The sequence below is a fragment of the Notolepis coatsorum genome, assembly GCF_963971535.1.
Source record: "Notolepis coatsorum genome assembly, chromosome: 8".
Lineage (NCBI taxonomy): Eukaryota > Metazoa > Chordata > Actinopteri > Aulopiformes > Paralepididae > Notolepis > Notolepis coatsorum.
The window spans coordinates 30,249,316-30,275,268 of NC_140172.1; the positions used below are offsets into that span (position 1 = coordinate 30,249,316).

General features: G+C 42.3%; 2 protein-coding genes across 2 annotated transcripts in view; one reads left to right on the forward strand and one right to left on the reverse strand.

Moving 5' to 3' along the window:
• Positions 1–25,953, reverse strand: part of arhgef12b (Rho guanine nucleotide exchange factor (GEF) 12b) — a 172,475-nt gene that overhangs the window by 65,966 nt on the left and 80,556 nt on the right. Inside the window, exons 3-8 of the mRNA XM_084320870.1 lie at positions 24,791–24,889; positions 8,490–8,539; positions 5,311–5,368; positions 1,848–2,080; positions 1,626–1,703; positions 1,201–1,320 (exon numbers count right to left, since the gene is read on the reverse strand). Of these exons, the coding sequence (XP_084176996.1) occupies positions 1,201–1,320; positions 1,626–1,703; positions 1,848–2,080; positions 5,311–5,368; positions 8,490–8,539; positions 24,791–24,889 (638 nt within the window). The remainder of the gene's footprint in view (positions 1–1,200; positions 1,321–1,625; positions 1,704–1,847; positions 2,081–5,310; positions 5,369–8,489; positions 8,540–24,790; positions 24,890–25,953) is intronic.
• On the forward strand, positions 10,074–11,054 carry LOC311232893 (splicing factor YJU2-like; the record flags this gene model as incomplete). Its single annotated transcript, XM_084319728.1, has 1 exon — positions 10,074–11,054. The coding sequence occupies one exon, from the start codon at positions 10,074–10,076 to the stop codon at positions 11,052–11,054; it is 981 nt and encodes a 326-aa protein (XP_084175854.1).

Here is a 25,953-nt window from a genome sequence, read left to right on the forward strand (position 1 = left end):
TCTGAATATCGGCCCGCCGAACACCAGCGCGCTATTTTGAGTAAATTTTTAAAAAGCTAAATGGATATACGGCATTTTTCCAAGGCATATAAACAAAGTAATTTAGAAGCTGCCCCTGGGCATAACTACGGATCACCTGAGGCTGTATGTTGCTTTATCTTGGCATATAAGGGCTTGCTCTAAGTCTAAGAGGACATGATGAGAGTCCGAGTTCATCAAATCGTGGAAACTTTTTAGAGCTACTGTATGTACATTGTTTTCAAAGCATGATGAGATCCAAATGACGGAAAACGTTCCCTTCATTGCTGTCAGCACCGCAACTTTTTTAATTTTTTTTATATTTTTCCCCCTCCATTTTCCTCCGATTTTCTCCCATCCCAATGTTAGTCGTATGCCAATTCCCAATCCCCTTCCTGGTCGCTGCGCACTTACCCCCCACAGTCAGATCATCTGGGAGAGTGGAGGCTACCACGTGCTTCCTCCGACACACGTCCAGCCAATCACCGCTTCTTTTCACCTGGCAGCGCGGATTCTCATCGAGAGGGCGTAGCGTGTGGGAGGACCACACTATCCCACTCAGGTCCTATCCGCGCTTAGCAGGCGCCCCGACCGAACTGTAGGAGTCGCTGTTTACAACGACCCGGACCCACCCCGCCAGCTTCTCCCACCCTCTAATACAGCCAATTGTATTAGTGTGAACGGCCAGCCAAGCTGGTGACAACCCCGGAGCTGTGAGCTGGATTCGAACGCAATCTCCGCTCGGCCACCTAACCGCCCAGCACCGCAACTTGTGATTCAAGTTGTGAGCGGCCTTTCTCAGCAATGAGGCACATCACATCCGAAACCGGCTAAAAACAACAATGCGCCAGGAGAGACAGACAAAGTTAAAGCAGAAAAGATCATTGATGCCAAGACGAAACGTCACATTTTGCTGCATTAAGGTAAGACAATGGTTAATCTATTATTGGATGCCTTCATTTGAACACTTAATTTGCACTATATATTAAATGAGTGGGGCTCGCCTCGCATAGCCTAGTGGGTGTGTGTATTGACAAAAAAGAAAAAAGGAAAACTTTTATAGCCTCCCCTAATGTTCGGCTCACGCACCGCCTATGTGTGTTACCTGTGTAGTGTAGTGTGTGTTACCTGTGTAGTGTAGTGTAGTGTGTGTGTTACCTGTGTAGTGTGTGTGTGTGCTACCTGTGTAGTGCCTGCAGCTCTGCTCAGCTGCTCTTGTAACAGAGGAATGTGCTTCTTGGTCTCCTGGATGTCCTTCAGTAGTTTAGGTCTGGGGGTCCTGCTGTACTCCTCCTTCATAGCCTACACACACACACACGCACACACACGTACGTGGGAAAACCAGAGGTTACATATGGTGACCCACAACTTTTCATTGAAAGGTTTAGCCATACCAATATTTTTAAATATGAATATAATATATAACAATAACATATTAATCTTTATTTATCATTATTTGTAAAAATTATTATCATTATTATTTAGACATTTGCAGGAGCCAAAGATACTAAAACAAATTTACATTTGAGAAGTACACACACACACACACACACACACACACACACACACACACACACACACACACACACACACACACACACACACACCTGTAAGTCCTGTTGCTCCTTAGTCAGCATCTTTTGAAGAATGTCAACTTTCTGGTTATGTACAACTTTGTTGTCTTCCTGGAGGGGGGGGGGGATTTTTTTTTCAAAGGTGGTTACCAATGGTTACAGGCAGCCATGTTGGAAGAAATAATAATAATAATACTTAATAAGTATCTTCGTAAAAAGTTTGTACTAACAAACTAACTGCCTGTCTCTGCTTACCCAGAGGGGTAGAGGGGAGGTGATGTGGTCCTGGGGGCTTCGGGGACTGGAGGTGGGGGTGGATGTGTGGGTGATGAGAGGGCTACCCTGCTCGCTGCCCGGCAGCCGGGGAGAGTGGGTCACAGAGGGAGACGGGCACAGGACAGCCTCTCCACCCTCACACTCCACCTCAGCCTCCAGGGGGACCAGGCCTGGGGGCCTCCCCAACACCGTCAGGGCTACATAGGAGCCCGCTGTGGAGAGAGAGAGAGAGAGAGAGAGAGAGAGAGAGAGAGAGAGAGAGAGAGAGAGAGAGAGAGAGAGAGAGAGAGAGAGAGAGAGAGAGAGAGAGAGAGAGAGAGAGAGAGAGAGAGAGAGAGAGAGAGAGAGAGAGAGGGGGGGGGAGTGGAGGAGAGATAGTGAGAGGAGGAGGGAGAGAGAGAGAGAGAGAGGGGGGGAGTGGAGGAGAGATAGTGAGAGGAGGAGAGAGGAGAGAGAGAGAGAGAGAGAGAGAGAGAGAGAGAGAGAGAGAGAGAGAGAGAGAGAGAGAGAGAGAGAGAGGGAGGAGGAGAGATAGGGAGAGAAGAGAGGGAGAGAGGTGAGATAGTGAGAGAGGAGAGGGAGGGGAGAGTGGGGGAGAGGGTGGATGAGATATAGTGAGAGTGGAGAGGGGGGAGAGGGGGTGAGATATAGAGAGGAGGGTGGGTGAGAGAGTGAATGAGAGATAGTGAGAGGAAGAGAGCGAAAGAAAGGGATGGATGGACAAAGGGAGAGAGGTGGGTGAGAGAGGAGGAGATAGAGAGAGATATAGATAGAGAGATGGGGCCAGTAAGAGAAGGAGACGGGGGGAGTGTGAGAGAGGAGGAAAGTGAAAAAGAGACAGAGGGGGGTAGAGGAGAGATAGTGAGAGAGGAGAAGGAGAGAGGGAGAGAGAGAGGAGTGGGTGAGAGGGTGGAGGAGAGATAGTGAGAGAGGAAAGGGAGAAAGGGGGAGAGGGTAGGTGAGAGAGAGAGATAGAGATGGAGTGAGTGAACATTAAGGAGAGTCTGAGAAGGAAGTTGCGTTAGTAAACTAGTGTACTATATAGACAGTAAACGTATTGTAATCCCCTTTCAACAAGAGATTATATTAAAATCTGGTCGTGCCCATGTGTGCTTCGACAGCGGAAGGAGCAGAGGTGAAAGGTCAAATATTTCAATATTTTAGTCATCCACTGCCACTGATTTCCAAACCGGATGTTTTGCCCTTTCAAACATGCAATGCTTCTATTGCTTTCTGTTTTATGTCCTATTCTGTTGACGATGCTGCTGCAAGGCGTTTAGTTTAGATTAGTTTGACAATCAATGCATGTATGCAGTCATGCATACATTATAAAATCATTGAGGTTAAAGTTAAAGTTTAAATTTCCATTGTGGACCTTGTTTAAAAGACAAGATGAATAGGCAGACGTGGCAGTGGCCGGTCTAACACAGCTTGAATAAATTCTTTCTTTTTTTTAAAGAATAAAAGATATATTATATAAAATGAGCTCACAGATCACGTCAGCTCAAATATAAATACTTGTGGTTTACTCTGTTACACAACATCCCCCTCTTTACCGTCGGTAAAGGCTGACTGTTTGTTTAATTTGCAATTCCAACTTAGAAAGGAGCCAAGAAGGAAAGGAATGTACGCATGGATGATGTGATAGTAACGTCTGAATCTGAATTGTGACTTGCCTGTTTGAAGCACACAATGCAAACTAGCTAAACGTGTACATCTGAGCACAATGTACCCCCCCCCCCCCCTCCTTCATTTTAAAAGGGCACTTCACCAAAAAACAATGCTGATTTACCTCAGCATTTCATTGAGCTGTAATTAACACAACACAAGGATTCAATGTCCGCGATCACTGGTGGCCATATTAAAACTCTCGGTTTTACTCTTGATAACTGTCAAACTATATGAATGTGTGCAAAACTGTTTAGAGTTTTTGGATGTGCGTGACATTACGTGTTCTTAGTACTGCTCTTTCTATGGCTACTTACTATATTGGTGATAGTAGAATCTACTTTATTAATCCCTGTAGGGAAATTTTCTTTTTGCACATCCCTCACATACAAGTAGGACCATTCTTTTATTTTTTCCATTCTTAAATAATACATCAGGATGGACACATTTACTGTCACAGGGGATTGGACCTGTGACCTTGGTCTCTCTAACCTCCATGGCAACCTGCCACCATGGCGGTCATACTATACAACTTGTAGGCTACATCTTGTTAAGCCTTTAACTCTTAAATATAATAATAGTTTAATAGTATCTTCACACACAGAACACTGATGGAAAACAAATCGGCAGCCATCACGACCACCAAGAAACCAATAATTCCCTCTTCTGAAAGTCTGCCTTCAACCCTTTCACTGCTACACTACAGAAGGTTAACCCGGTTACTGTCGGTAGTGTGATAGTAAAGGGTTAACCTTCTGTAGTGTGGCAGTGAAAGGGTTAACCTGCTGTTGTGTGGCAGTGAAAGGGTTAACCTTCTGTGTATTGTCGCAGTGAAAGGGCCAACCGTTTGGTAGTGCGGCAGTGAAAGGGTTAAACAAAAGGAACCACACAGAAGCAACAGAACAAAGTCAGTGACACTCGTGGGAAATGTATTGCAAACACAGTGACAGTACCACTTGCAGCCAGCAGGCGCCACAAATCCACATTGTCGCTTTAAAGGCTCATAGTGAATTTTCTCACTTGGATCCGCTGATGACACCGTTTCATTAGTAGAATATGCCTCCTGACAGGTCATACATATTCTTAGCAATTTATGTGTTAAATGTTCAAATTTAAAGATATAAAATGTAACATTTCCATGTTAAAATATCTAAAAACTACTAAACGTATGTTCGGATAAATGATCCGAAATGATTCCAACAATATTCAAACCCTGAGAAATCTGTAAGTTCAGTCAAGAATACGCACTGTTTTCTGTGTTTTTCTTCTTCTTCATTTACTTTCCGGCAGACTAGACGTTGTATCTTGTGCTCCTCCCTCAATTGCCTCATATCCCCTTTACCCCCTTCCTAACCCACCCCGGACTGTGATGAACTGCCGTGCCTCCGATATTGCACTGTGATTGGTCGATTGGCTCTTTAGAGGTGTAATCACAACACATCATGCTTGATTGACAGCTCCCTTTTGGCGTAAGTAGTAGTAATTTATTTTAGTGGAAGTAGCTATAGTTTTATTTTCCATTAGTAAACTCAAGCCATTTTTTTTAACGGCCATATCTATGACGCTGGCATTTTCTATTCACTTACATGACACGGTTCACAAAGTGCAGTGCATTTTAACAATGAAGACAACAACCTCCATGATCCCACGCTCCTTCACAACATCATCAAACGCTGTATTCTGTTATTGTCAACCGCTGAGTCCGAGACCCCTAGCAGCAGAAAATGACATATTATACGTTTAAGTTCAGCTAAAACAGCAAACGTGTACTTACATTTTATGAGCTTTACAACTTCTATATGGTTTGAACTCGTCACCAAGGTCCCGTTAACCTGCAATAACAGAATACATTATTTACAAGAGATGAGAAATACCCTGGGGTGGACGGTATTCGGTATACGGTATAAACGGTATGAATTTGCGCTACGGTATGGATTTTGACTATACCTTGTAGCCGGTAGAGCAGCTCTAAAATAGCAATGACGTCATGTAACCACAGCCAGGGCGCGACTATTTCACTCGTATTTGAGCCTAAAAATAGATAGAATTAGTCATAGATAATAGATATGTGCGAACTGGAAAAAGTTATTTAGGAGCACAGAGGCTTCGCGCAGTGGGCGTGTCAACGCGCAATTGTCATTTCATAATAAACACAGAAGCAAACTAGCTCTTCCGCCCTGTGTTTGAAGGCTGTGTGACAACTTCTCTCGCGAATCGCGCAGTTTCTATGTGTAATGTAAACTCTGCGATGAGTCCAATGGTCTAACATGCTTTGCATCCTCGCCATTCTGGAATGCCCACGTTGCCCTAAAACCTTATGTAATGTTAACTGTCGATGTACTAGCCTCAGAAAGCTAATGTTAGCTGGCTCCACTAGCAGCCTGTTGATGTACTAGCATCAGCAAGCTAATGTTAGCTGGCTCCACTAGCAGCCTGTCGATGTACTAGCCTCAGCAAGCTAACGTTAGCTGGCTTTACTAGCAGCCTGTCGATGTACTAGCATCAGCAAGCTAACGTTAGCTGGCTCCACTAGCAGCCTGTCGATGTACTAGCCTCAGCAAGCTAACGTTAGCTGGCTCCACTAGCAGCCTGTCGATGTACTAGCATCAGCAAGCTAACGTTAGCTGGCTCCACTAGCAGCCTGTCGATGTACTAGCCACAGCAAGCTAACATTAGCTGGCTCCACTAGCAGCCTGTCGATGTACTAGCCTCAGCAAGTTAACGTTAGCTGGCTCCACTAGCAGCCTGTCGATGTACTAGCATCAGCAAGTTAACGTTAGCTGGCTCCACTAGCAGCCTGTCGATGTACTAGCCTCAGCAAGCTAACGTTAGCTGGCTTTACTAGCAGCCTGTCGATGTACTAGCATCAGCAAGCTAACGTTAGCTGGCTCCACTAGCAGCCTGTCGATGTACTAGCCTCAGCAAGCTAACGTTAGCTGGCTCCACTAGCAGCCTGTCGATGTACTAGCATCAGCAAGCTAACGTTAGCTGGCTCCACTAGCAGCCTGTCGATGTACTAGCCTCAGCAAGCTAACATTAGCTGGCTCCACTAGCAGCCTGTCGATGTACTAGCCTCAGCAAGTTAACGTTAGCTGGCTCCACTAGCAGCCTGTCGATGTACTAGCATCAGCAAGTTAACGTTAGCTGGCTCCACTAGCAGCCTGTCAATGTACTAGCATCAGCAAGCTAACGTTAGCTGGCTCCACTAGCAGCCTGTCGATGTACTAGCATCAGCAAGCTAACGTTAGCTGGCTCCACTAGCAGCCTGTCGATGTACTAGCATCAGCAAGCTAAAGTTAGCTGGCTCCACTAGCAGCCTGTCGATGTACTAGCATCAGCAAGTTAATGTTAGCTGGCTCCACTAGCAGCCTGTCGATGTACTAGCATCAGCAAGCTAACGTTAGCTGGCTCCACTAGCAGCCTGTCGATGTACTAGCATCAGCAAGCTAAAGTTAGCTGGCTCCACTAGCAGCCTGTCAATGTATTAGCATCAGCAAGTTAATGTTAGCTGGCTCCACTAGCAGCCTGTCGATGTACTAGCATCAGCAAGCTAACGTTAGCTGGCTCCACTAGCAGCCTGTCGATGTACTAGCATCAGCAAGTTAACGTTAGCTGGCTTTACTAGCAGCCTGTCGATGTACTAGCATCAGCAAGTTAACGTTAGCTCCACTCTAGCAGCCTCCTCCCTCCCCCTCTCTCTCTCTCTCTCTGCTAACAATCCTGATTCGATTCTTGAACCTATTTAATTAAAAAGGAAGATATTGATGGACATTAGCTATAGTATAGCTCAGCAGCTGTAACAGAATAACAGCTGCCATACCAGTGTTTTACCCCTTCAGAAGCATTTATATAGACATTTTAAGATAAGTTAATATACCGTGATATATACCGTTACCGTCTATGCTTCAAATTATACCGTGATATAAATTTTAGACCATACCGTCCAGCCCTGGTGTTTGACATTTTAAGCTAGCGCTGTGAACGAAAAGATGAGGCTTAGATATGACGTTTATACGTTTATTATCTCACTACCACTCAAATGAAAATCTGCTGTTATTTGTCGATTTACAAAAGTTATACGTGTTTTGTTTATATAGTATTTATATAGTATTATATAGTATAGTATATAGTATTATATTATATATAGTAATGTATGTGGCAATTCAGGTGAGAATCCTGCCCCAAACACAAAAAAACTGAAACTCCACAGTTCACAAAACATTGATTTCAGTGAGCTTCAGTCAGCTTGTGCAGACTGCAGCTTGACCCCTTTGAGTTTGCATTGGTTTGTGCGGCTAACTAGCTGGAGCTAGTAGGTGAAACGGCATGGACTCTGTGGAGGAAGGATTATACCGTCATAGGGCTAGGATTCCAAAGATCTGAACTATCCCTTTATTTATTTTTTTTACTATCTCCCCGCCCCCTCCTTTTTCCGATTTTTCTCCCATCCCACTGTTAGTCGTTATGCCAATTCCCAACCCCCTTCCTGGTTGTTGCGCCCCCCCCCCCCCCCCCTACTGTTGGTCCGGGAGGCCGGAGACTGTCACATGCTTTCCTCCGACACATGTGCAGCCAGCCGGCAGCCAGCCTGGCAGCGCAGATTCTCACCGGGAGAGTGTAACGTGTGGAAGGTCACACTACCTTTCTCCAGATACTACCCTTGCTGTGCAGGCGCCCCGACCGAACTGTAAGGGTCGCTGTCCACAACGCCTAGGACCCACCCATCAGCTTTCCCACCCCTAACACTGCCAATTGTGTTAGTGTGAACGACCAGCCAAGCTGATAGCAACGCCGAGAGCTGGGCTCGAACCCAGCGTCTCCAGCGTTGGTGGCGAGCGACTTGCCCACTACACCACCTAGCCGCCCTCTGAACTATCCCTTTAACTGTCATAGTGGAATTGCACAATGTAATTGCAATTAAATTGCACAATTTAATGTTCATACGAGGCTCACCTTAATGATCCTATCGCCCGTCTGGACACCAGCTCGCATAGCAGCGCCATCTGCATGGAGGAAACACAATGAAGGATTACACACAGTACGTTACTACTACAAACATCTGGTAATGTGGTAGTTGTGTACACGTTTTATGCAAGACATTTATCACATTGTGGAACTGCTAAAAGTATGTAGGCTATTCACCATAAAAATATAAACATCAAAGAAAAACATATGTCCGATACATTATACAAAGCATGTCATTTTTAGACCCAAATTGAGCCTTTATGGTGGTTCTATGGTTTGGCTTATGAACCAGGGTATTTATATTGCATCTCTGTGCAAAACGACATGATTCCGACCCTGAACTGCACGGAGCATGAAGTTCATGAACTGGAAATGGTCCTAAAGCGGAGGTCAAGGGACGTGTGTGATCCCTGTTCAATACTGAGCCCGCTGGAGTCTCTGAAAGACGCCTATATGCTTGTCTTCAGAGGGTTCAAATATGGGTTTGAAAATGTTATCTGATATAATTGAATTGTCGATTTTTTGTCTAATTGTCTATTTTTTTTATTTACATTTTTTAATTAAAAACAAAGGTTCGAACGTCCGTTCGAAAAACCCTGACGAAGTTTGAATCACTTTATTCAAATTGAGGATTTAGTTTGAGGATATAACATTTTTTATAAAAAAAAAAAAATTTAAAACGAAGGTTCGAACTCAAAACATGTTCCGTTGTGATGTCACAGTATGATGTCATAATAGAACATTCTAAAACATTTGTGATGTCACAGTATGCTGTCATAATAGAACATTCTAGAACATTTGTGATGTCACAGTATGATGTCATAATCAAACATTCTAGAACATTTGTGATGTCACAGTATGATGTCATAATAGAACTTGTGATGTCACAGTATGATGTCATAATAGCACATTCTAGAACATTTGTGATGTCACAGTATGATGTCATAATAGAACATTCTAGAACATTTGTGATGTCACATTATGATGTCATAATAGAACTTGTGATGTCACAGTATGATGTCATAATAGCACATGATGTCATAATAGAACATTCTAGAACATTTGTGATGTCACATTATGATGTCATAATAGTACATTCTAGAACATTTGTGATGTCACAGTATGATGTCATAATAGAACATTCTAGAACATTTGTGATGTCACAGTATGAACATTTGTGATGTCACAGTATGATGTCATAATAGAACATTCTAGAAAATGTGTGATGTCACAGTATGATGTCATAATAGAACATTCTAGAACATTTGTGTTCTATATATATTCAACAATTAGACAGGAAGTAGCAGCATTAGAAGAATTGCAGAGGGCAGTAATACGCCACGATGCGTCTACACTGCCGGAAATTCAAATAAGAAGAAGAAGAAGAAGATCTCATTGTGCATCTTGGAACAGTACTGAACAGTACTGAACAGAAAGACTAAAAAACATAGATTGAAGCCTGCATTTCTCAACCAAGGTGCCTTGCCTACCGTTTTGCTGTGGAAAGAGATTATTATTATTATTATTATTTTAACGTTTCTTTTTTAAGTTAATCTTCTACCCAGATTAGAAATGTCCGAAAGAAAAGTCTTGAACAAATACTACCCTCCGGATTTTGACCCAAACAAAATCCCCAAGCTCAAGCTCCCTAAAGACCGACAGTATGTGGTCAGACTGATGGCCCCGTTCAACATGAGGTGCAAGACGTGTGGTGAATACATCTACAAGGGGACGAAGTTCAACGCCCGCAAAGAGACAGTGATGAATGAGCTGTACATGGGGCTCCTTATCTTCCGCTTCTACATCAAGTGTACGCGCTGTCTGGCTGAGATCACCTTCAAGACCGACCCGGAGAACACGGACTACGCCATGGAGCATGGTGCCACGCGGAACTTCCAGGCGGAGAAGCTGCTTGAGGAAGAGGAGAAGAAGATCACGAGGGACAGAGAGGAGGAGGAGCTGAACAACCCTATGAAGGTGCTGGAGAACCGTACGAGGGATTCCAAGATGGAGATGGAGGTCCTGGAGAACCTGGAGGAGCTGAAGGAGCTCAACCAGAGGCAGGCCCAGGTGGACTTTGATGGAATGATCGATCGATACAGGGACTCTGAGAGGAGAGAGAGGGAGCGGCAGAAAGACGAGGATGAGAGGGAGACGAGGGAGATGTTGGACCGAGCTCTGGTGAAGAGGCTCAAGGACTCCGACTCCGATTCTGACGAGGCAGAGGTAGAGGAGAGCAGCAGCAGCACCAAGAGGAGCAGCACAGACACACAGGGGACCGCAGCTGGACCCGTGAAGAAGGAGGAGCTAGAGAGCTGGGAGAGGAGTGTGGGGATGCTGGGCAGCGGGGGGGCTCTGGCATCACTGGTGGTGAGGAGGAAACCAGCGCTGGCTGCAAGCAAACCTGGTCCAGTGGCGCCCCCTGCTGCCAGCAGCTCAGATTCCGGCGTGGTGGCGGCGGCTAACTCTGCCAAACCCATCGTCCCACAGAAGGCGTCGTCACTCAGCCTCCTCGGGGCGTATTTGGACAGCGGCAGCGACGACAGCGAATGAGATGGAAGAATCTGCTTACGCTTCGACGAAGAAAAGAGCTTTGCTCGCAGACTCGCCCCTACGACAGACATACCACTGTATGGACGAGATGTGATTCCTCGTGACACACGCCGAAGAGTGATCAAAATGACATCCAAGCGAACTCTGTGTTTTGCCCGTGTGGTGGTGAGCAGGTACAGCACCTCGTTGAAACGAGACCAACGCGGAGTCTCACAGACCAACGTGTTAAGTCCCACGTCCTATAACGTTGTGGGTTTATAGTCGAGAGAAACGATAACGCCTGCATCTTTGGCGTGCAAATAAGATTTGTAAAATAAAATGTATCAATTAATCAAATTTTTTGTTCCATTAAAGTCTGTCAATTCCTTCTCTTCTTGAATTGTATTATGTGTAGACTTAAATGTGTATAAATGTGGATGTAGCGTTTCAGTTCTCAGGAGTTGGAGAAAAATTATCAAATTATGTATAGGCAGAGTATCTCTTAGTGAGAGCTACTGTAATTAACTGTACATTTATAATAATCCCCTATAAATCCATGTTGTCTCAAATTCTTTAATTTTTTTTTTGTAAATCTTAGACAAACAAAACACTTTGCTTTCATAAAATATTGTAAGCAGTCATTTGAGGCTTTATAAAAGCAGCACAATGAACACAAATCTGTCAGTGCTGAGTCCGACCTCATCTTAAATAACAAACAGCATTGCTTGTTGTAGTTAACACTTTGATTGCCTAAGGCTAAATTCATGATATACCATCCGTTGCCAGCTCTATTTAACATGGAGAAGTTCCCCTTCTTTGCAGGGCTATAACTTTTTAAATTCTATTGCTAGATTGCCATTATTAGGGCCCATTCAAGGTCCTATATGTATTGTTCATGGTGTAGCAACGTTAAACTTTTTCATTCACATATTCATACTAAAATATGGTCTAAAGTATACGTATGTTTTCATCTCTTTCGGCAGCTTTCTCCAGAACGTGATCTATAGCCCCAAATGCATTATATTGATGATGAAATACAGTTTGATAGCAATCGGCGCGATATAAAAAATTCCAACTGGACGTACTTCTGGAAGTTACTACACGTCATCTGATGTTGACCGGATGGGCGAGGGGGCGTTTATAATTCCGTGGGCAGCGTTATACCATTCATCTAATGTGGGTCATATGTTCATCAGATCAGTTAGTATCGAACACGGTAATATTACACGCTAAAACTCAGTCTCCTCGGGCCGTTGGAGTTTTCCATTATGGGATGTCGAAATACCCGGTCCATTTCCAGGTTGTATAATAGTATATACGTCCAAATCATGTTGTTTATCGAGTTATTGGCAACGGGTCGCTATGTATTGTGTCGAGCTCGAGTCCCGGGACCTATAGCGAGTGCCCGGAAGTAATATGGGTGATCACCACTTCATCCACATGACTTCCTGTTGGGCGATCTGCCGATCGGCCACCAGATGGCGCTCTTGAACCGCTAGAGGATTGAGAGGAGATCAGAACTGTGTGTGAAGGCTGCAGAGGGGAAATATGATTCCGATCACAGATTTTTGAAATATTGATATCAAAGACGAGTTACGGCGTCCTAGGCAACTTGAGCATGGCTAGGAAAGACGCCTAAACACGTTTCCGGCACTTAAAGTGTTAACAAAGAGAGGCAGAGTTGATTTTGCACAAAAAAAATATATATATATTTTTTTTTATAATCAAATTTAATTTTCATATTCAAATCCCATGCCCATCGAACGACGCTTCGAAGTATTTAAGACAGCCCTAATGCACACACATGGCTATGTGTGTGTCTGTTTTTCAGAGTCAGAGATTTTATTTGCCATGTAATGGATGCCATGATCAAGCTTTCCACAGAGTTTGGTCATGTTACGTGAATCCGTTTAGAAGTTATGCACCGTTTTGTTATAGGCCACTCCCACTGCCACTCTCCTTTTTTGCCAATTGACACAGTTAACCAGATGTCCTTTGGCTCATGAACAACCTTTCCACAAAATGTTGTGCAAGTCTGTGAATCCATTTGGAAGCTATGAGGCTTTTTGCAATAGGCCACTCCCATGTTCCCTTTTAGCTAATTGTCATGATGAACGAACACACACACACACACACACACACACACACACACACACACACACACACACACACACACACACACACACACACACACACTGTGGCTGCTAGAGGGTGGGGAACCTTACATAGTGACGTACAGAGCTGCTGGTCGCTGTTACAAATTATTAGTATTAGAGGGTCAAACTTCATCAGTGAACGTTCCTGCTTCTTTTTGTGGTACTGATACATTTTTGACAGTGTAAATTGTCTGTGTAGAGTGTAGGCCTGTCTTCAACCTAAGATATTCTTAGTCGACCAATAGTCATAGAATAGTGTTGACCAATCGATTAGTTGATTTCAGCAACAAATCTGTAAAGGTTTAGGACCTCTTTTACATCTAGTGGTCACCAGAGATGTGTGCTTATTATCTTTCAGGAATTCAGCATGGAAAAAAGCATGAAAATCTATGTTGTATAATATACATACATTTTAAGATTTGAGGCTTTGTTTCCAGGGGCTTTAAGTCTTAAATCTAAGTTTGAATCTGATCCAAATCTTATCCTATCATTATCCTAGCGATTATTCTGCGGATAAACCAACGATTTTGATTTAAGACTGATAAACAAAGTAACGGCCTCAGCCAGCTAATCACCCAACCCACACGTGTATGTGAATCAACACAGACTACCATTGACCTCATTCTGACCTCCGACGAGTCCAAGATCTCCAATAAAGGGGTTATAGCATGCGGGTTAAGTGATCATTATATGATATTCTGTACCCGCAAAAAACTAAAACAAAAGGCTGGCTGCCACAAAACAGTCACATCTAGAGACCTCAAAACCTACTCTAGCGAGGCCTTCAACCTTGAACTGGAGAGTCTGGACTGGTCAGATGAACTCAATGGTACACTGGTTGAAGAAACATGGCTTGGTTTCAAAACCAAATTCTCAACAATACTAAACGACATGGCCCCCCTAAGAACCACCAGGGTAAAAAATCGCGCTGAGCCGTGGATGCACTCCGAAATACTGGCCGCTATGAAAACCAGAGACAAAAAATGCTCTGAGTTTTGTAAAAGTCAGTCAAAGCTTACTAAAAGCACGAGCAGTGAACTCCAAGCCCACGTGACTGAACTCAAACTAGAAAGAAACAGACTAAGAAACGACGTAAACTCCATGATCAAAACTGCAAAAAAGAATTTCATCAATGACAAAACTGAGGAAAACAAAAACAAACCACGTGAACTTTGGAAATTACTCAATAATCAACTAGGATGCAGTAAAAAACTTAAAACCAGATTCTCAAACATAAACATAAAAACGGACAACACGCTCATCACAGACAAGCTGGATGTAGCCAATTACTTAAACATTTTCTTCACAAACATAGCCACAACACTGGTAAACAAACTACCCTCCCACTCAGGGCTTTATGTGGTAGAACACATAGTAGCTTACTACAAAAACCTAGGGGTCCGCAAGGACGACTTCAAGCTGGAAATGGTAACAACAGATGAGGTACTCAATAAACTGAGCGCCCTCCAACCTAACAAGGCCACTGGCCATGACAACATCCCCTCCAAATTCCTCAGAGACTCAGCAGCCGCCATCACCCCAATCATCACACACATAATAAACCTCTCCATAAAACAGGGACACGTCCCCAAGGACTTCAAAATTGCGAGGGTGACCCCTCTGCACAAAAAGGGCAGCAAATTAGACCCAGGCAACTACCGCCCTGTTTCTATTCTCACCTCCATCTCGAAAGTCATGGAAAAAATAGTCTACGAACAGGTCGAAAAGTACCTAGCGGAAAAATATCTAATCTACGAATTCCAATCTGGCTTCAGAACATCCCACTCCACTGACACATGCCTTCTCTATTTGAATGACCACATCAAACAAGAGGTGGACGCAGGCAAATACTGCAGCATGGTCATGCTGGACCTACAAAAGGCCTTTGACACGGTCAATCACTCCATTCTGATTGACAAGCTAAAAGCAATTGGTTTTGATAGTCTATCAGCGAGCTGGATGCAATCCTACCTTGAGGGGAGGGAACAGATGGTGGAGGTAAACGGTACCCTATCCCCCCCCTCACAGTGAGCTGTGGTGTTCCACAAGGAAGCATACTAGGACCGCTACTGTTCCTAATTTATGCAAATGACATGTCGTCAGCTTGTGACTGCAACTTGTTCCTGTTTGCGGACGACTCAGCCCTGCTGGTCTCTGACAAGAACAAGTTACAGGTTGAAAAAACCCTCAGCTCGGAACTAGGCAGAATCTGCATATGGCTCGCTGATAACAAACTATCATTACACATGGGCAAAACAGAGTCCATTCTCTTCGGTTCAAATAACAAACTCAGCAAGACCGACGGCTTCTCAGTTACAGTGGGTGACAATATTGTCACAAGGAAAGATGAAATTACCTACCTGGGTTCCATCCTAGAGGCTAATCTCTCCTGTGACAAAATGGCATCCAATGTAATAAAAAAAGTCAACCAACGAACTCGATTCTTGTACCGGATCTCCTCTCTGGTAAACAAGAATACCCTGAAGACTCTGGCAGGAGCACTCATTCAGGGGTACTACGACTATGCTTGCACCTCATGGTACCAAAGCACCTCAAAGGCGCTAAAAACAAAATTACAAACATCTCAAAACAAACTGGTCAGACTACTGCTTGACCTTACTCCTAGAACCCACCTCACCCCTGCCCACTTTGACAACCTAGGATGGCTTAGAGTAGACGACAGAGTACAGCAACTTGCAATGGGCCTGGTCTACAAGATACACTACACGACCAAGGTACCCATGTACATGTCAAAATACTTCCCAAAGGTCAGTGAATACCACGATCACAACACCAGAGGGAGCTCCACAAATCATGTTAAACCCAGATTCGGCTCAAATAAGGGACTAAACACGTTTCGCAATTATGCCACATCAATGTGGAACGCCCTACCCAAAGCTGTAAAGGAATGTGGATCACTACCCACTTTCAAAACCTCTCTCAAGGGACACCTACGGGAGACTGCAATTCAACACTGGCCCCTGTAAATATCCTAACCCAACCCCCTCCAATGTACAGTCATTTACCTAGTATGGTTTTGTCAATAGTCCAATGTACAATTTTGTTTGTTTGTACAGTGTCTCCTCCCCCCCCCCCCCCTCAATGTACAGTTTTGCTTGTTTATACAGTGTGCCCCCCCCCCCCCCCCCCCAACCACCTCCAATGTAAATTACCCAGTATGGTTGTCAATATCCCAATGTACCCAACCCCCCCCACCCAACCTCCTCCAATGTACAGTTTCTACGTCAAATGTATATACTCCCTTTTCTTGACTCCTTCTGTATCACAAACAGTACTGTATTTGCAAATCTGGTATGTCATAAATGTATAGATGTAGCAGTACTGACTATCTGTATGTCATGTATGTCATATATGTCCTGATGAATTGAAAATGGGGGACCCTGATGTAAACAAGACGAAAGCCTTTCTCTGGTCTGCATCCCCTTAACAATTGTGTGTATTGGGCTGTACTGTATTGTACCCATTCTGCAATCTGTTAATAAAGTTTTCAATCAATCAATCAATCAAACCCCTGGACCCAAAAAAGAGCTATGAGCTATGGGCCAAAAGATCTGGATCCTTCAAAGAGCTGTAATTCCCATCACTATAGACCAGGGGTCGGCAACCTGCGGCTCTTTAGCCAATCAGCTGCGGCTCACTGGCCCAAAAAGAAATATTAATTTTTTTTTATTTTTTGTTCTCTTATTTTGGAGATCGATGTCATACTGTGACACTGAAATGAAAAAATATTTCATCAACTAAAATATACAGTATGTCACACCCGGCGCCTCTCCCTGCCGTCTGCAAGTGGCTAATCTTGAGTTTCCGACCCCCCAGTAAGCTAACCATGGATGAAAGTCTGAGGAAAATAGAGGGTTTAATTCAGCGTGGACAGATTCATTTGCTTTCACGACTGCGGATGCAGGCTTACCTGTATGCCTGATATGTGGTGCGAAATTTGCGAACAATGAAACATTTTCTTTTTATTTTATAGATTTTCCACAAATAAGGGAAGGACTCAAATAGAGCTGCATAGTTCAGGGTTTTATTTCAAAGTAGGTCTACAGATGCCAGTGTTTTTTCTCCTTTTCTGTGTTTTATTTCAAAGTAGGTCTACACATGGTAGACTTTTTTCAAAGTGGACTACTTTTTATTTTATAAATGTTCCACAAATAAGGGAAGGACTCAAATATACATGAATAGTTCAGGGTTTTATTTCAAAGTCAGTCTATAGACACCAGTGTTTTGTCTCCTCTTCTGTGTTTTATTTAAAAGTAGGTCTACACAGACAGTATTTTTTCTCCTCTTCATAAGAGTTTGAGGTTTTCCTTTGTTATAACAGGTAAAAACAGCAATAAAAAGTCTCAAATGTTCTTTTAGTTGCTTTATAATTCCATTAATGCAACAAACTGTGTGCTATAAGTATAAAGTATAATAAATCGCAAATTACTTTGGGTATGCAATTGTCAGGCGTTTTATGCTAAATGTGGGGTATGCTTGGGGATATATAAAACGTTATACACTGTGTTATCTTCATTTTAAGGGTAAATAGGTTGTGCGGCTCCCTGAGCATTTAATTTTGTGGGAGGGGGGAAAAGTGGCTCTTTTGATAGTAAAGGTTGCTGACCCCTGCTATAGACTATAACAATTGACTATAAGGGGACACTCGTGGTGGAGTGACTTTAATACATTTTACTACTCTCATCTACTACAATTCTTTCCACCTAAAATCAATAGGGACGATCTGTGGAGAGTTGTATACAGTAGGGAGGGGAGGGAGTTGTATTCTGTATTTGCCTGTATTTGGTGTACTGATTTGGTGTACTGTTTTGTACTGTACATGTTCAGAGTACAGTAACTAAACACAAAGAGATTAAAGCTGTGTGAGCACTTCCTATCTACACAGTACAGCCAAGTGTTCCCACTGCTACTGCACCATTAGAGGCAATTTCAGAAAACTCTGTTTTCTACCCAGAAGGAAACACTGTTCCCTCTTCAGTTGAGATTGAGAGGTGGCTTGGACACTGAATATTACACATGACTGCAACTTAGTGGAAAAAGTGATGGGGATCAGTCACCTCATTACAGAATAAATCAGAGCCTCTAGCTGGCGGTATACAGGGGAGTAAAAAGTACCCAGAAATTATACTTAAGTCAAAGTATGGGTACCGTCTCAAAATCTAACTCATGTAAAAGTCAGAGTGGCTAAAAACACACTTGAGTAAAAGTCAAAAAGTTTCTACTTTTAAATGTACTTAACACTTTTCACCTATGTTTGATATGGCTGTTTGGCTGTGCGAGCGATCAGGAAATATATCAGAGCAGATATCAGATCGCCTATATAGCGTGCATACGTACACATATACTATCGATAATCTAGCATTTATTTGAAAACTATTCATAAATAGGCCAAAAAATGAGAACGTTTTTTGTGTATTCTAGAATATTCCGTTTATTATGAAATATTTTTATTTTCCTTGAAAACAAGGGCTTTTCAAGATTCTATAAAACGGAAATGAACCGATAAAAAAACAATCCGCTTCGACAATGTTGACTGGAAAATAAGTCATTGATAAGCGACGGGCAGATTAGACACATAGCCATAATTTAAAACATAGATTAGGCGATATTAACGCTAACATTGAAGTGGATGCTGGGCATTCAAGCACTAAATCGTGCGCCCCCTGCTGGGCACTGAAAGTGTTAAGTACTAAAAAGAAAAAGTTAAAACTTTTTTTTAAATTCCGGGGCAATGAAATGTTCCGTTTCGTCCTCTTCATCACAGTCTACTTTTCATTTTTCTGATAGCAGGTGTTTAATCAAAGATACACGCTTTCTAGTCTTGCACAAGGACCAATCAGCGTGGGTATGGGCGGGTACATTTTCCATTGATGGGGATTTGATTAGTTTTTAAATAAAGTGCGGCCGCAGGATCAATAACGTTAACGTTATTTCGGCCAGAGAAAACAAATATACTAATTAAAATGGTTGGATCTGCGAGATTTGTACTTTGTACGTTTGCATTTTAAATGTAAGGAGTAAAAAGTATGTTTTTTTTCTCTGAAATGTAATTGAGTAAAAGTATACAAACCTAATAATACTAGAGTAAAGTACAAATCCCCCAAAACAGTACTTACGTATTGTATTTGTAACAAAGTACAATTACTCAACACCCCTGATGGTATACACATGAGAACAGTCAATTTCCCCTAAACACCTTATGGAAGAAGATAATCTGACATGAATGGCGTTGGGCTACGAGGAACAGGATTTTTCAGAAGTGTGCCCACCATACATATTATAACAGGTCATTTTGCTACCCTGGTGGTTGATATTATCACCCTGCTGCACACTCTGCCCCACCCCCAACCATGATGTCAGAGTACCTTTGTTTTTTCCTAGACCTAGATAGTACCTCCAAAGAGATACTCTGACATCACTGTTTGGGGTGGGGCAGAGTGTGCAGCAGGGTGGACATATCAACCACTAGGGCAGCAAAATGACCAGGGACTGGTTGCACAAAACACCTTAAGTTGGATCCTTAAGTGTGACACTTTTGACATTTATCCTTAGCTGAGGGTCTTACTTATTAACACATTCCCTGCCATGACTTATATCCATCAATATAGCCAGTCTGCCACCACTCTAAGCCTATGGAGATGTTCACCTTCTTTGCAGGGCTATAACTTTTTAAATTGTATTGCTAAATTGACATTACTATGGCCCATTCAACATCGATTATCTATCATTCAGGATATAGGAACGTTATACTTTTTCATTCAAATATTCATACAAAAATACCTTCTAGAATATAAGTATGTTTTTATCGTTTTCTGCAGTAATTCCTAGAACGTGAGCTATACGGTTCCCAAACTTTTCAGGCCAGGGCCCAGAAAATAAGGCGTCAGAGAGCCGCGGCCCAATGCACATCGTCAGGTTTTTTTTTTATTTTTTTTTTTGCCAGGCGACCGATTTTTTAAGCCAAATATCACTTCAATCCTATTAAGTTAGTTCAAGTTAGTTATTCATTTATATGTGCTATTTATGAGAGGGCTAACTTGTTGCAAAATAATAATGATAATAATCATAGCCTCATTAAAATACTATTGTTGCTTCGGTTGTTTTCAGCGTTTTATGTGCATAATCTGTTATTTAGTTTGAAATGTTCGTTGAAATAAGTAGATTTTTCGTTTTTGTTTATTTATTAAGTTAATATAAAACCATATAGTCACATTTTAGAATACAATAGAATAGAATTTTAGAATACAACTAGAAACACTGTCCTGGCCTGCTTCTAAGTTCAGTGGCCTGACAATTTTTTTTTTTTATTTTTTTTTTTAATCATCTCGCGGCCCACCCGTGGCTGCTCGCGGCCCACCTTTGGGTCGCGACCCCGACTTTGGGAACCACTGAGCTATAGGACTAAACGCATATATAGATTATCGATTGCCGTCTATTCCCTAGACACGCTATATTAAAAAATTCAACTGTACATGATCGTATACGTTATGCGTCATCATGCACGGATGAAAGGGGGGGGGGGATCGTTTATAATTCCGTGATAGTCAGTAAATGCTTTATGTAGTATGGGTGATATATTGATCAGATCGGTTTGCGGTGAAATTAATAGACAATTGGGCTGAAAATGACGTCAGCGTCCAGTCGCCGATGAGACTGGAGGAAAAAGATCCCACTTATTTGACGTCGATCTCCTAGATCCATTTCCGGTTTGTATGGCGCAATAAACGCCAAAACCATATAGATTATTGAGTTATGGCAGCGATCCATATGCACGCCAGTCAGTGTATGTCTGGAGTCCCGCAACAATATGTGACTGCCGGATGGATTTCCCAGATGCACCGATTGCCACTTCCGGTTGTAACTCGCCCGATCATCCACCAGGCGGCGGTATTGAGGCGTAGCAATATTGTGCAAAGTCCCACTGTATCACCAGAGGCTGGGTGGCTGAATTATGAATGCCATGGCGAAAAAATGAAATATGATCTCAATATCACTGTACAGCGTGGTTTGGCAGACAACGCATGGCGGGCAATAACGCTGTACAACGTGAACGGCGGTGGATGTGTTAACCCTTTATTCGCCAAGGACGAGTTTCCACGTCATTCTCCGCCATGCGTAATCTGCCAATGACGCCACGCCGTAAGGCGTCTTTGAGATCAATATTTCAAAAATCTGTGATGGCAATCATATTTTACCCACGGAGTCTTGAGATCCCCTGTTGATCTCCTCTCAACTCTCCAACGATTCAAGAGCGCCATCTGGTGGCCGATCGGCGGATCGCCCAAACAGGAAATGAGCGGCAGGAAGTGGTGCTCATCCATATTCGGTCCGGCCAGGACTCGAGCTCGACACAATGGATAGCGATCCGTTGCCAATAACTCGATAAACAACATGATTTGGACGTATATACTATTATACAACCTGGAAATGGATCGCATATATCAACATCCCATAATAGCAATATTTTTGCTCCACGCTCATCACCCAACGCTACGAGGAGACTGGGGTGAGTTTCAGCCTGTTTGTTTACCATTTTCGATACAAACTGCTATGATCAATATATCACCCATACTACATGATTCATTTAACGTCGGCCACGGACTTATAAACCCCCCCCCCCCCCCCTCCGGTCAACAGCAGATGATGAGGCAAGACGTTTAGGACCTTGTGCAATTGTTTTCAAGTTTCAAGTTTCTTTAATAGTTGTCATACAGAAGTACAGAATACTTTCATACAAAATGCTTCTTACTGTTACGCTCCAGAGACTGTGCTAGACAAGATAGTATCAAATAACATAGTATAGCATGTAATTTAGAAGAAGAAAATGAGGTCACAGTGTTCGGTATAGACATATGTACAATGTTCTGAGTTACCATATAATATACAATACTATGCAGTGTACTAATGTACAGTACTATATAGTGCAAAGCAGAAATGGGATGAGGTACAATTTAGGTACAATTTACAGTAAGGTGTACGAGTTGTAGTGCAATCCTTCATCAATAAATATAAAGTGTGGGGAGTGGGTGCTACAGTGTGTTTGTTTAAAGTGGGTGTGTGCTATAAAGTGTGTGGAGTGGGTGCTACAGTGTGTTTGTTTAAAGTGAGTGTGTGCGTGTGGATGTGTGTGCTATGTGCGTTTGGTGGTTGTTGTTGTGTAGTGTTCATTGTTCGTTTAGCAGCCTGATGGCCTGGGGATAGAAGCTTCTTCTGAGTCTTTCTGTGCTCGCCTTGAGACTCCGGTATCGCTTGCCTGACCGCAGCAGTTCAAAGAGGCAGTTGTTCGGGTGACTGGAGTCTTTAATGATTCTCTTAGCCTTGCCCTTGCAACGCTTGTTGTAAATGTTCTGGAGGGTGGGGAGCCCCCCTCCAATTGTGCGTTTTATTATGACGTCAATCGGTATCAAACTACATTTGATGATCTAATATGTATTTAGGGCTATAAATCACGTTCTGCAGAATGCTGCAGAAAACGATAAAAACATATTTATACTTTAGACCGTATTTTAGTATGAATATGTGAATGAAAAAGTAGAACGTTGCTACATCCTAAACAATAGATAATTGACGTTGAATGGGCCATAGTAATGTCAATTTAGCAATACAATTTAAAAAGTTATAGCCCTGCAAAGAAGGGGAACTTCTCCATAGACAAATAGAGCTGGCAGAGGACGGTATAAGGATGTACATAAGCGTGGCAGAGAAAGGGTTAAGAGTGTTGCATAGAATCCTTTAAATTATTCCTTAGTTAAGGATATTTTCAAGGCATTTACTAGGGGTGGGGAAAAAAATCGATACGTAGTAGTATCGCGATACTTTGCGTGGCAATACTGTATCGATACAGGGACGCCAAGTATCGATATTTAATTATTCATAAAAAAAAGAAAAAATTAACATTTTGTATTTTTTCTTTTTTTGTATAAGGAAGTTGCATTGTTAATTTCAATACCTGTAATAGTACAGTAGTCCTCACACGCACACATGTGCATTCAGTTAAGTTGGAATATGACTGTAATACAAACAGTTCAGTTTGTCAGGTACATGCAACACAGATTACAGTGTTTACATCGGTCTGCTTGAGAAAATACCATGTTCTGCAATAAGAATGATTGAAGTGAGATGAACAGACTGAACTTTATTTGATTAGATAAAACATGTTGACAAAGTTTTACTTTGCAGTTGAAAAAAGGTAATACATCGCAATATATCGCAATATTAATATCGCAATACTCAGCATATCGCAATATATTTAGTATCGTATCTAGGGCTGCAATGATTAGTCGACATAATCAACGACGTCGATCATAAAAACTCGTTGACGCAGAATTTTTGCGTCGATTAGTCATTACATTTTTTTTTTTTTTTATATAATTTTTTAATTTTTAATTTTTTTGCACTACCTATCTTTGTGAAAGTGGCTTCTCAGCTCTGGTCCAGCTGAAGACAAAGCAGAGGAACAGATTGGACATTGAGCATGACCTCAGAGTTGCTTTGTCTACCATCACCCCAGACTTTGAGACTCTTGTCAGGAGCAAACAACATCCCCAGTTATCCCATTAGTTCCCTGGGATGTTAAGCTAAGAAGTCTGCTATATTTTCTTTTTAGTTATTTAAACACTTCCACTTTTTGTATTATTTAATTTATTTATCTTGTTATGAGTGATTGTTGTATTGTTCAAATACATTTTGATTTAAAGTTGCTTAAGATCCAAATTCAAATGTTTCATGAGTCATTATTTTAATTTGCTATGGGATCATCATGTTATGTTAAGTTAACTGTTAAGGCAGAGGGACTGGACAACAGGGTGACATTCACAGGTGTGCAGACTTGAGCATGTGAGGTAAAACATGCATTGGAGAAGGAGCCGTGCCCACAGGAAGCAGAGATTGAGGGTGTGACAAAAATAATCGTTAGATTAGTCGACTAATCGAATGACAAAAATAATCCTTAGATTAGTCGACTAATCGAAAAAATTATCGACAGATTAGTCGATTACCAAAATAATCGTTAGTTGCAGCCCTAATCGTATCGTGACTCAAGTATCATGATAGTATCGTATCGTGAGGCCTCTGGTGATTCCCACCTAGGGATGGGTACCTTTCACATTTGAACAGATACCGGTACCGGTACCTGTGAATCGATACCGGTACCCAACGGTACCTTTTTTCGGTACTTTAGTCTCAAGAAATTTAATTTACCTACCTCAGTCGAAAAAAAAAAATCCAAACTTCAAATAACTACAATTTCGACAGTTTTCGGCTTGTCATTCGGCTTTGTTGTTGAATCAAGTCAAATCCTAGGTAAGCATATATTGTGCGTGTGAACGTTGACATTTTTTTCTATTTTTTTTTCCGGTTTCTCACTTGATTCGATACTCGGTAGTACCGACGTGTTTCGGTTCGGTACCTCAAAAGTACCGAATTCGGTACCCATCCCTATTCCCACCCCTAGCATTTACTGCAGTGAAATAGATTTTACAGCAGAAAGATTCTAAGCGTTTCCATGGAGAGCGCTCCTGTGAATACAGAAGGTGTAGTAGTAAGCGGTGTTCTGTACAGGAAGTGATCAGTCAGTCTTACCTTCTTTAACCAGCTGGACAAACACAGGGTTGTCTCCACTCACTGTCAACCCAAAACCATTCTCATCCTTCTGGATGATGACACAGCGCTGGACCAGACCTGGAATACACACACAGAGACACACACACACACATTCATCCATGCACACGCACACAGACACACACACACATTGGTGTCCTTTGCCAATAAAGGCCCTTCAAAGATTGTTTAAAATGCCCATTTTCCCTCCACGATGGAAGAAGCAACGGTTGCTATGTGCAAAACAACAGTTGCTATGTGATGATTAATGAGAAATATCATCAACAATTTTTTTTTATAAATTGGTGTATTATTACTGGATCTTGTAAACATGTCACAGTGGAACAGTAATCATGCCTTTCCAGTGGTTTACCTTCTCTACCACTGCTGCACATTTCCTTTCAAAAGTGGTGACCAATGGGCTCATTTTGATAAACATGCTGAAAATCTGAGTTGGGTACAAATGGAAGGCAATGCCTGCCATTTAACATCATGAATGCTCTTTTGTTCTCTCCTCTGCCTCTGGCATTACATTATGTTAAGAAGAATTCTCTTTCTAATATCAGGAAAAACTATGTATGGCAAAGGGGCTCTCTGCTTGGGCATATTTATCACGGACACCTCTTCCCCCCCTCTAGTATGGATGAGTATTTTGATATATGGGAAAGGAATGGCAAAGATAATATGAAGGTCCTTTATATACTGTACATAAAGTATTTCCTACCTTTTAACAGCTACAAAATATTTGTAATTGACCACAATCACACTTCTTTGAATTGCTCCAGATTCACATTAAAGCGAACACACCTTCCTTTCCCGACTTTCCCCAACTTATGGAATCTTTGTTTTCCTTTCAGCCTTCGAGGAGGGATGCAATATCCTTTACTTATGATTTCTTGTCTAATTTACATGACCCATCGCTGGAGATTATACGACCTGCATGGGTGGGGGATTTGGGAGCGACTTTGACTGCAGAAGAATGGGGAGGAGCCCTACAGGTACATAGGGCCTCAGTCTGTGCTGGACATGGCTTCATTCAAGGTGCTGCATCGCCTGCATTTCTCAAAAGTCAAACTACTTCCACTAAAAGAGAGCCGCCAATCAAGCTTGATCTGATCACGCCCGTAAAGAACTAATCAGCCAAT